At 40.8% G+C, this 12,457-nt stretch overlaps 1 protein-coding gene across 12 annotated transcripts in view; it reads right to left on the bottom strand.

The window, feature by feature from the left end:
• Positions 1-10,613, bottom strand: part of ZNF618 (zinc finger protein 618) — a 306,003-nt gene extending 295,390 nt beyond the window's left edge. For all 12 annotated transcript variants that reach the window (XM_030535126.1, XM_030535133.1, XM_030535131.1 and 9 more), the window contains exon 1: positions 10,499-10,613. In XM_030535126.1, the coding sequence (XP_030390986.1) occupies positions 10,499-10,552 (54 nt within the window). In that variant the 5' untranslated portion in view covers positions 10,553-10,613. The remainder of the gene's footprint in view (positions 1-10,498) is intronic.
• Between the last annotated feature and the right edge of the window lie 1,844 nt (positions 10,614-12,457).

Here is a 12,457-nt window from a genome sequence, read left to right as displayed (position 1 = left end):
GAGCGATGGAGTGAACACTGGCACAACAAAACAGTGGCCAGAGCAAACAGTGAGCAGATGGAGGAATGAGCAAGGTGCCTTCTGGCCCCCACTGGAAGGTGAACTCATGTGAAAGCACCTCTGAACTCTGAGTCTCCACTGACCAAGGACAACACTGGTGAGTGTTAATAAGACTGTTAAGAATGCTGGAGACACAACACATGACGTGAACAAAAATGGCTGTGGCATCATACTTTCTGTTTATGCAAGAGATACCACACACTACAAACTGGAGGCCAATGTTAAGTGCACTGTCACTGGTTCATCCTGAAGTTGAACACTGGTTCTGAAAAAGCCCAGCAAATGCACACTATCTTTCTGCAAGAAACTCAACTGACTGGCTAGATGCATGTGGTGCAACAGTGAAAGACTCAACAGTTGAAAAAGTGGAGAACTCTCTCATCATATTCAAAAAATTTGCATACATGGCTGATGGAATGCACCGATGCAAATGGACCTCAAGTATTAAGTCATTGTGTACATTATCCTGATGTAAGTGATCGGCCAGTCGATGCATTTCTAGATGTTCAAATTACAGAAGACACATCGGCTGCATCTGTGACAACCCACATCTTAGAAGAGTTAAATGCTTGTCAGTTGGACCCCAAACAGATGGCTGCCTGTGCATTTGATGGAGCTGCAAACTTCTCTGGAAAACATGGTGGAGCACAAGTTTTGCTCAGAGAAAAGTGTAACCTAATCTCTTCTATACTCTCTGCAGAGGTCATCTGCTCCAATTAGCGCTAGCACGAGCTGCAGACTCTTCAAAAGACATTTAAAAAGCTATATACATTTAATGTCTTCATTATATTCTTTTTTCAGCAAGAGTCCAAAAAGACTGAATATCTTGGAAAATGTAGAAGATACACTGGGACTGAAGTTCAAATTAGTCCAACCTGGGAAAACCCGCTGGCTTTCTCATAAGCGATCCTTGGCTGTCGTCTTAAAATTACGCCAGCCATTATTACTGGTTTTGGAAAGTATCTACCAAGATGGGATGGATCTAAGTAGTGAGGCTGGTGGATTACTTTTGCTACTATGTTCAGAGGAGACTATTGCCATTCTCCCTCTTGAAAGTCTACTGTTGAAACCACTTGGATCATTAAACAATGCCATCCAGGCATCTGCTACAACAGTAGAAGATCTCTGTCCAGCAATAGAAGCTACATTTGGATCAATCAGAGAGCTATCCATTGAAAAAGTACTGGAAGGTGCAAAGACTTCAGTCCAGAAGTAGATTAATGAAGGCATTTATATTGAATCCTTAAGTGAAGAGGACAAGAAGTGTTTGTTACAACAACTGAACAAGTACACAGACTTGATTCTTAAAAATCTACAACAGCGACTTCTAGATTTTACTCAACCTCTACGTAGCTTTTACAGATCCCTGTCTTATAAAACACTGACAGTTGAGTGGAGTGAGGCACTACCAGCAATGGGGCTGCCATGTGCTCAGGGAAGAATAGAGAATTTGAACACAGAGTGGAATATCATACAACGAATGAAGATTTGACTTCAACTTATTTTTTATCATCACTAGTGGCTTGACCTGATCTTTGTGCTATGTTTCCTCAGCTGAAAGAAGTAGGAATTCATCTCTTGCTACTCCCAGTCACAACAGCTACAGTTGAGAGTTCTTTTTCATCACTGAATAGAATTTTGTGTTCTGAAAGAAGTCGCCTTCTGCCTGATCATGTGAATGAATTAATGAGCATATCAATTGAAGGAAGGGAAGTACTGGACACACAAGAAGCCACCAAAGATGAATGCATTGCATTCAAGAAGTTCATTAACAGAGTTGTGCAAAATTATAACAAGAAACCAAGAAGGATGTAGGTGTCGTGCTTCATAGAAGGCTTGAAGAGCCAACTTTAATTTGTGTGATGATTTTAAAATCTAATGAAATGATAATGAAACATTTTTCAGTATTTACAATGGTGCCATACAGCCCGCCTTCACTCTCATGGTCTCACCCCTCATCAGCCCTGACCTCCCCTCCCCCTCACCCCGTAAATTTGAACACCCCCCAATTTCAATTCCTGGGGAAAACACTGTCCCGGAAGGATCTCCTTCTCTGCTCCATCCCTTATGATTTGTATTTCACAGGTCTGCAGCATGTGCCCAGTGCCATCACTACCCACCCCACTTCAGAAATAGTCCCTTTTTCCCCCGAAGACTCTAACCCTTGTAAAAGGCACTGACTGGTTGTCCTCTCTTCATCCTCCCTCAAGAGCTCCTATATGAACGTGCCAGTCAAAGATGCCAGAAAGCCATTACACATCGTACATGTGTCCAGGGAAGGCGGTATCTCATGTGACTCACCTAAATACAGACATATAGCGCTATAGGCTCACTCCAGGCTTCCTTAGATAACAGACTGGGAGAGGGATGGTCTCCTCCTTTTTCCCCTCTAGAAAAGCAGCTGTTGTCCTGGATTGCTCAGTCCTTGAACAAAATAAGTAGCCCATAGAATTGCCCCATCAAGCCATATAACCTCATTACTTATATTGGTCTTATTTTATCCCACAGCTTCTCAACTATTTCCCAGTGTTGAACAACTCCATTATCTGAACATAAAATCTCAAATCCTTTTTGACTCTCTTACTTCCTACTGTAACTTTGTTCCAGTCATGTTCTTATCAATGCCTTGACTAGGTAAATGTAAGTCATCTGTACCCTGCTCAGAAGAGGCATAATCAAAACCTTTACCACGCAACTCATGCAAACTGGCTGCTTCGGTTGTCTTTGTCTCCCTTCTACTTGTGTATTGGCTGAAAAATCCAACTCCCATCTGACTGGCTAAAGGGGCAGGGAGTCAGTTTCCCCCTCAATGGAAGAAACAAGGATAGCTTATTCCAAAAGGGTTATCACTTACATACCGTACACGATAAACAGCCTCATTCATTTCTATTCCCTCACCCCAACAAATCAATGTTTGTTAGCACAAAGTCAACACATTCAGATGTACTTTCCATACTAGTTGACCACTAAATTGGCACCACATAGTACAAAATAATCAAGAGACATTCCAGAAAAAAAACTAAAACAAAAAGGAGGCAGATGATTAGCAATTAATCCATAAAATTTCAAAATCAGAAACTTCTTCCCAAAAATGCAGTATGATTGAACCAATTCACTATGGACATATTCAGTAGTGCAACATTTTTAAATTATTGTAACATTAAGATTAGTTTCAATCACTCATAATTTTAAGCAGCATAAAAGATAATACCTCATACTGGCCAGAACTTCTTCACATGATAAAAAAACAACCCTCAAGCCCATCAGGTGAAATTCATAACAAATATTATTCATGCTCTCATCCTCCTCCATTGCCCAAATTACCATCATTTTATGATTATTTTTATGTCTTTACTAAAGACCTGACCTATAAACAGTCACTCTCACAGAGGCTCATTGATTTAAATATGACTTTATGTGTGAACAAGTACACATCCACAAGTAACTAATTATAGGACCAGACCTTAGATTTTAAAGATCTTTGGTGCAGGTATCATGTTTTGTTCTTTCCAGGTCCCAGCACACTTTGTATTACAGAATCATAGAAATGCAGAACTGGAATGGACCTCAAGAGCTCATCTAATCCAGCCCCTGTACTGAGGCAGCACCAAGTAAACCTAGATCACCCGACAGGTGTTTGTCTATTCCGTTTCTAAAAATCTCCACTGACAGGAATTCCAAAGCCTCCCATGGAAGCCTACTCTAGTGCTTAACTATCCTTATAAGACACATTTTCCTAATATCTAACTTAAATCTCCCTCGCTACAGATTAAGCCCATTACTTCTTGTCCTACCTTCAGTGGACATGGAGAACAATTGATGACGGTCTTCTTTATAACAGCCCTTAACATATTGAAGATGTATCAATTACCCCCTCACTCATCTTTTCTCAAGGCTAAACATGTCCAGTTTTTTTAACTTCTCCTCATAGGTCAGGTTTTCTAAACCTTTTATAATTTTCGTGCTCTCTTGACTCTCTCCAGTTAGTCCACATCTTTCCTAAAGTATGATGCCCAGAACTGGACACAGTACTCTAGCTGAGGCCTGATCAGCGCTGGCTCATATTTAGTTTCTGATCCATTATAATCCCCAGATCCTTTTCAGCAGTATTACTGCCTAGCCACTTAGTCCCCATTTTGTATTCGTACATTTAATTTTTCCTTCCTAAATGCAGTACTTTGCACTTATATTTATTGAATTTCATCTTGTTGATTTCAGACCCATTCTCCAATTTGTCAAGGTCATTTTGAATCCTAACCCTGTCCTCTAAAGTGCTTGCAACCCTTCCCAGCTTGATGTCATCCACAAATGTTATAAGCCTACTCGCCATTCCATTATCCAAGTCATTAATGAAAACACTGAATAGTACCTGACCCAGGACTAACCCCTGCAGGACCCCACTAGATACATCCTCCTAGCTTGACATCAAACCATAGATATCTACTCTTTGAGTACAGTCTTTCAACTAGTTATGCACCCTGAAAACAATTATGAGTCATACCAGCCAAGAAGAAGAATTTAATTAGAAAAATATTAATGATAATTGGGAATTATTTAAGAGCACTTTATTAGATGCCCCAAAAGCCATAATCCCAAAATCAAGGAAGAAGGCTGTGCTGGTTAAAAAAATCCAACATGGTTTAGAAGCGAAGTGAAGGAAGCTATAAAAATCAAAAAATAAAATATAACTAATAGAAGAAAAGGAAAGTGAATAGTAATGAATATAAAACAGAAACCAAGAATTGTGGGAAACTGATCAGAAAAACAAAGGGATATAAGCAGAAATATATGGCTGGCAGAACTAAGGACAATAAGGAGTTTTTTAAGCATATTAGGAACAAAAAATCTTAATGGCATTGGCCATTACTAGATGGAAGTGATAGATTTATCATTAATAATAATATAGACAAGCCAGATATGTTCAATAAATATTTATGTTGTGTGTTTGGGGAAAAAACAAGTGATGTAGACATACCATATAAGAACACATTTTCTACTCCACTAGCATCTCTGGAGGATGTTAAATAGCAGCTATTAAAGTCAGACATTTTTAAAATGGCAGGTCTGGAAAACTTGCATCCAAAAGTTTTAAAAGAGCTGGATTTTATATTCAATAAGTCTTGGCACTCAGAGGAAGTTCCAAAAGACTGGAAGAAAATGTATGTTGTGCCAATATTTAAAAAGGGTAAGCAGTATGACCCAGGTAATTATAGGCCTGCCAGTCTGACATTGATCCCAGGCAAGATAATGAAGTGGCTGATATGGGACTTGATTAATAAAGAATTAAAGGAGGGTAATATAATTAATAACAATCAACATAAGTTTATGGAAAATAGATACTGTCAATCTAACTTGATATTTTTTATGAATCTTACAAGTTTGGTTGATAAAGATAAGAGTGTTGATGTAATACTCTTAGGCTTTTATAAGGCATTTGAATTGGTAACACATGACAGTTTGATTAAAAAACTAGAAAGATATAAAATTAACATGGCACACATTAAATAGATTGATATCAGGATGGCTGATAGCCACAGAATATAATTATAAACGGGTAACCATAATCGAACGGATGTGTTTCCAGAGGACTGCTGCAGGGATTGGTTCTTGACCCTACACTAATTTTTATCAATGACCTGGAAGAAAACATAAATTCAACGCTCAAAGTTTGCAAATGACACAAAAATTGAGGGAGTGGTAAACAACAATGAGGACAGATCACTGAGCCATAGAAATCTGGATTGCTTGATAAACTGGGTGCAAGCAAACAATGTGTGTTCTAATATGGCTCAACGTAAATGTGTACGCCTAGGAACAAAGAATGTAGGCCATACTGGCAGGACAGGGAACTCTATTCTGGGAAGCAGTGGCTCTGTAAAAGATGAATGGGGGTGGGTTGCTTTGCAAGGGCTTTTAGAGGGGGGGAAGGGTCGGGGGGGGGGATAATCTGCTGAACATGAGCTCCCAGTGCACCACTGTTGCCAAAAGGGCTAATGCAATACTTGGATCCATCAACAGGGGAATCTCAGACAGGAGTAGAGAGGTTATTTTACCCTGTATTTGAAACTGATGCAACTACTGCTGGAATCCTGTGTCCAGTTCTAGTGCTCACAATTCAAAAAGGATATTTATAAATTGTAGAGGATTCAGAGAAGATCAACAAGAATGATTAAAGGATTAGCAAACATGCCTCATATTAATAGACTCAAGGAGCTCAATCTACTTAGTTTAACAACAAGCAGGATAAGCAGTGACTTGATCACAGTCTATAAGTACCTACATGGGGAACAAATATTTAATAATAGGCTCTTCTTCACTCTGGCAGAGACTTAACTCAATTCAGTGGGTAGGTGTTGAAGCTAGACAAACTCATACTTGAAAATGAGGCATACATTTTTAACAGTGATAGTAATTAATCATTGGAACAATCTACCAAAGAGAGTGGTGGATTCTCCATCACTGACTATTTTTAAATCAAGATTGGGTGTTTTTTCTAAAGATCCGTTCTAAGAATTATTTTTGGGGAAGTTCTGTGGTCTGTAATATACAGGAGGCCAAATTAGATGATCACAATGGTCCTTTCTGGCTATAGAATCTATGAATCTGAGTAGTCTCACTGAAGCCAACAGGAATATTTGCATGCATAAAGTTAAACACGTGCATAAATATCTGCAGGACTGGGGGTCTATGCAATCACCCTACCCTTAAAATATGCACACACTATTCCAGTTGAATCCAAGACAATCTATATGTATTAGTATAATGGCAGTATAGAGTCCTATGTACACAATATGAGGGAAGTATGGTTACTGCAAGAACCCTTACTTTGGGATTTATTGACATTTGAGGATTGAAAGGCCCAATTCTTCAAACCCCTCTACGTGCACAGCTTCCAGTGACTTCAGTGAGCATTCTATATGCCAAGGGCTTCTAGAATTTGGTCCAAAGACTGTACCCTAAATAATACAAAAACTTATATTAAGATAAAAAAAGGAAAATCTTTTCAGAACACTAGTTTCTATTGATTTCACTGACACACTTGCATAATCAAAAATTTATTTATATGTCACCACAGCAGTGTAACTATACCTACATAATAAAATATATTAGGAAAATAATTATGTTTTTCAATTATTCTATAATTCTGGAAATAATGTAATAATTATCTTTCATACTGTGCATGTGCAAAAATAATTTATCATTTAACATGCTATTATTTTATTGAGGTTCGTCCCCCTCACTGAGGACTAGGTTCCTGGAAAATTTCCACTTCCAAAATACAGTCTTTTGGTAATTTATGCTACAAAAATTAGATTTTGAAATCTATTTACAGTAGTCTCTTTTCTTTTCCACTATCACATAACTCAAAAATAGGCAAACAAATTTTGCTCAACTTTCCAGAAAAAAAGTTCCCTTTGAAATTTCAGCCAAGCAGCTTTTCTCCAGAATGTAAGAGCACATGAAAAAAGGTTAAGGTTGAGAATTCTATTATAATCTAGACTATAGCTTTCACCACCAGTGAAAGATAGAATGGAAGCCATTGTTTAAAGGAAACCGATACGCACACAGTTAAAGACTGTAAAGGTTGCAGTACACACACCTACAGTATAACGGCATCCCCACACATTGCAATCTAGTGCTAATGCATTTTCAATCTCTGCAGAGGAAATGGGCTACATATTTTTAAATAACTAAATATTTATATATAAGGAAATTCACTTATTTGCATAAGCAGTTTAGTACATGTAGAGATATAAAACAGGGCCTTGAAGTTTCAAGTCCTATATTTTTGATCATTATAAACTTCTAAGACATAAATGTAAAACACAAAGCAACACAACCTCTTATGTACTATAATTGAATATTTGCCAGTATTCAGAATCAAAATAACATAGCGATCAATTTATTATATCCCTGGCCTAAAAAACACCAATCATCAGGGCTTCTCCCAAGATTTTAGGGTGAGGATGTGGGGATAGGCAGAGTAGGGAAGAGAAGCACCAAAAAATCTCCACTTGGAAAAAAGAATTAAATTCATGAATCTTCAAAAATATTTTGGTATACTCTTAGACTAAGCTGAAGTTATAGTGTGCAGTTCCATGAAAAGAATTCTTGCAGGATATGAGTTTGGAAAAGCCACCACCTTTAAGGCTTTTGAACGAAACCATGAACAAAATATTGACAAGGATTGTTTAATCCAATTTAATGCACTGTGTATAATTTCTACACACGTGACACTCCAGCGTGTTTGTGCTGCCACTATTTGTTAATGACTATGGTACTTTGGTCTATATTTGCTGAAAAAAATCCAGGAAGAGGGTGGGTCTTTTTTCTGGAGATAAATGCAAAAGTAAAAATATAAAGTTGTATTTCTGAGTATTTTCTCCTCCACCCAACACTTTTCCTGCTTTGTAAGTCTTTCCATCACTCCACAACGCAATAAATGAGGACAGGGTGAAAAATAGATCCTTCTTCCTGCATGTATCAGGAAGTCCAGACTTCAATTTCAAGTGAATATCAAGTTACAGTGAAACAATCAGAACACTAAAGACATTTCAGGGGGTTAAATTCAGATTTAAAAATTCATTTCAGAAAAATTCATTTCAGATTGAAATTTAATTAAAAAGGGGGGGTGGGGAAGGGGGACTAAATTTAAGTTATTGGAGTGTGGAAGCACGAGTTTCAGAAACTCATGTTCAAAATTCAAAATGTTCTTTTCAAATTAAATGCTGCAGCTGTGGAGCCAGCCATCTTGCTATTTTGTCCCCATTTTAGAGAGGAGGCTGTGTCAAGGTTGGTAAGACTCAAATGTTGACCTAATCTTCCACGCTCTCTTTTGTATGCAAAGGTCATGTATATCATTTATATGTGCTTTTATTGAAACAATGAAAGCTTTAGTGCTCTTTTGTTATTTATTTTTAAAAGATAAATACCAACAATCCAGTATTCAAGGGCAACCCTACAATAATAAGCCAGTGTGCGTAGTCCACTACTTGCAGGCAACCTTATAACAACAAAATGTGTGCATAACCCTATGAGAAACATTAATTATGGAAAGGTTTCAATCTCAAACTCCAGAAGGATTATAAAGAGTGAGAAGTGAAAAGGATTTTTAAAATTATGGAAAATATCATGGCAGCGCCCTTTTTAGCTACTTTAGTTTTACTAAAAATTAAAATATTCAAATCTACAGTTAATTTTGTTCATAAGTATTAATTATGCACACTTGTATTATCAAAGCAGATTTTACAATAAATCTATGTAATACTACATTGATATGATCCACAGTATCTGAAAGAGTTTCAGTGTATGTATCAAAAACCTACTAGGGAAATTTTTTCTCTTTACAAAAGAAGAAGTAGGAAATTAAATGACTGGAAACTATGTTTTAATTATACCAGGACAAACCATCAGAAAAACCAAGAAATTCAAAACCAGAACTGACATTCTACTCTTAATTTTGCTTTCCCTCCTGTTTTTCTGATTTCTGTGTAGAACCCTTATTGTTTAAAAGCAGTTTTGCATGAAATCCAAAATCACTAAAAAAAAAATAAAAAAATAAAAAAAAATTTGGGTGTGTCCACAGAAAAATTTCTATATATTTTGTTTATTTCTTCCTTATTTAAGACAACTAACTTTAAATATGACAAAATACCAAAATCAACCCTGCCTCACTATGATAGCAAGTTCAAAATTAGAAGGAAGCACAATTCATAATTGCTTCATAACAGCAATTCTCCTACTTTCCCCAAAGTAATATTTTATTGCAGTTAATTTATATATGCTTGTCTAAAACTAAAATCAGATTCATTTTCAAGCTGTCGCTGTTTTACAATAATATTTTCTTCCAAAACAGGAAAAAACCTGAATTCGTCCAAATTCCAGCTTAATTTTCATTTACATATTAACAGGGCTTTGCTTCAAAAACACAAAATTTGTGCCCACGAGCCTAGCCCACCCAACTAGCTGTTCTATGAACATGCAAAACATTCTTCCCTCAAATCCCCAGCAAATTCTTACAATTCAAACTTTTTAAAAATAAGAAATAGCAAATATTTCCTCTTTTTTCAATTTTAATTTCTTTTTATTTACGAAATAGTCTCCCCTAGGTGGCGCCGTTTTAATGGAAAAAAACTACCGTTTGGAGGAAAAATTAGAAAAAAAAATTGAGCAAGAGAAAGGGCCTAAAAGCGGGGAGTCGGGGGGCCAGGGCCGAGCGGGGCGGGGGCCGGGGCGGGCTGGGGGGCGGCCGGCCGGGGCGCTTCGCGGGGTGTTGCACTGGCGGTCCGAGCTGACATGGCTGCTCGGCGCCGCTTTGTTCCCGGAGCCGGGCGCGGGCAGAGCCGGGCACCCCGCGCCGAGCCCCGCGGCCGCTCGCCTCGGGAGGGCGGGCGCCCCCCAGGCTCCCCGAGCCGGCCGCCCGGCCGGCCGCCCTTACCTGCTCTCCCGGCGCCGCCGCCGGCTCCGGGGCGCTGCTGTCCGGCTGGCTCATCGGGCTCGGGCGGGAGGGAGCGAGCCCAGCTGCTCCCGGGCCTGCGATCCGCTGCGCGCTTCACAATGCAGCCGCCGCCGCCGCCGCCTTTCCGCCCTGCGGGGACTGGAGGGACGCGAGTGGGGGCGATGCCCGCGGCGCGGGTGGGCGGCTCGCCGGGCTGCTGCAGCCCCCCTTCCCCGGGGCGCGGGGCGCGCCGCCTTCAGCGAGGGCGCTGCTGCGGGCAGGGCGAGTCCCGGTGCGGCGCCCGCGCTGCCGCCATCACAGCAGCTCTGGGGGCAGCTCCAGCCTCAGCACATTCAGATCAAGCAGCAGCAGGAGCAGGGGGCTGAGTCTGGCCGAGCTGAGCGCTGCAGGACCCGGGGCTTTGCCCTCTCCGCCCCTGCATGGCCAGGCCAGGGCGCGGAGCGCCCCCGCCGCCGCAGCCTGCCCCGCTAGGGCCCCTGGCACTGCCCAGCCCCGGGCTTGGCACCATCAGCCCCGGGCAGCTCACTGCTGCCCGTGCCACGTTCGGGAAGAGCAGCTCCAACTTTGCAAGGTGCTTGACTCTGAGCCTCAGGACCCAGCGGCAGGGGGGCCCCACGCAGCAGGCTTTCGGGACTGGCACTTTCACAAATTCCGAGGATTATTTTTCGGTGGGAGGAAGGCGGGTGTGGGTTAATCTGAGCTAAATAAAATAAATAAATAAATAAATAAAAATCAGGGACTACTTTTTTGAAAACCATAGAAAGCAGCAATTTCCCCAGGAGCCTCCCAGCACTGTTCCTGGTAGGGATTTGATGCCCTTTGCCAACCTCCTCAAAGCAGGATGGAGAGAGGACCTGAAACTGGCATGTGCCGAAAGAAACCTGGGACAGTGCAGGACTGGCAGCTAATCATATGTGGGCTCCCAACCTTAAGGCCAGAACTGTGGGTATGCCTTCGGAAAAGTGTCACCTCTGGGCTCTGCTCTTCCCCGGGCAGCCACAGCCTTCTATCACACTCATTTCTAGGTTTCATGGATGGCAGCTGCAGGGGAAGCCTGTTGGTCTCTCCCCTGCCCACTTTGGAATGTAACTCTTCAGGTCTGAATATCAGGGGCCTCAATTTGCAGAACTTGGGAGTTCTATCTGAATATTTATGGAAATAATTTATGAGCTCATTTCATAATCTTCCCCAAATCCGGAGTCTAATGGTGGAATTCGAAAAGCAGCTTTAAAACTACCTGTTGCATGAGAAGTCTGACGGGCAGGGCATTTAAAAAGTAAGTTTGAACAACTTTTTATAATGTCTTCATGAAGCAGAGTTCCACCACCCCCAAGAAGCTTCTGGGTGGTGTCGGCAGGCCCTTTGCCATTCCCTTCTGTCTTGAGGGACTTACCTCAAGTGAGAGCTCTTGAAGAATATCCGTGCATCATTTCTTGTGAGTGGCATACCTGAGGTGACCAGTGAATAATACAGCTGCCCCTCCCCCTCCCCATGAGTTTAATCAGTATAAATTATGGAAAGATTTAAAGTTAAAGTTGCAGATGCATTGCTGTTTAAAGCCACATTTTGCGTTTTCTCACAATCTACACAAAAAGCCCCCAGACAGTATCAAAATATGAAATATTATTGATCTGGGAAATAAACAATAAAATAATACTGGAGACCCACTTATAGATCACCAGCCCATCGTGGTCCTGGTGCAGTCTCCTTGGCTGCAATCTTGAACTTCAGCACTAGCTCCTCTGCAAAACTTACACGGAGCAGACAGGCAAAATGGCAGTTATTTGCATCCAGGGTTAGGGTTAGGAGAGAGCTCTCCCCTCATCTTAACTAGTCCAGCTGCTGTGCACGGCAGAAGTTGTGTCGACAGGCTGACATCACACTGTCTATACAGGCGCTTATGTCAGTGTAATTTATGTCGCTGGGAGTGAGGGGTGA

This window comes from Gopherus evgoodei, chromosome 16 (genome assembly GCF_007399415.2).
Source record: "Gopherus evgoodei ecotype Sinaloan lineage chromosome 16, rGopEvg1_v1.p, whole genome shotgun sequence".
NCBI lineage: Eukaryota > Metazoa > Chordata > Testudines > Testudinidae > Gopherus > Gopherus evgoodei.
Note: the sequence above shows the minus strand (reverse complement) of the source record. Positions and strands in the feature narration are given on the sequence as shown.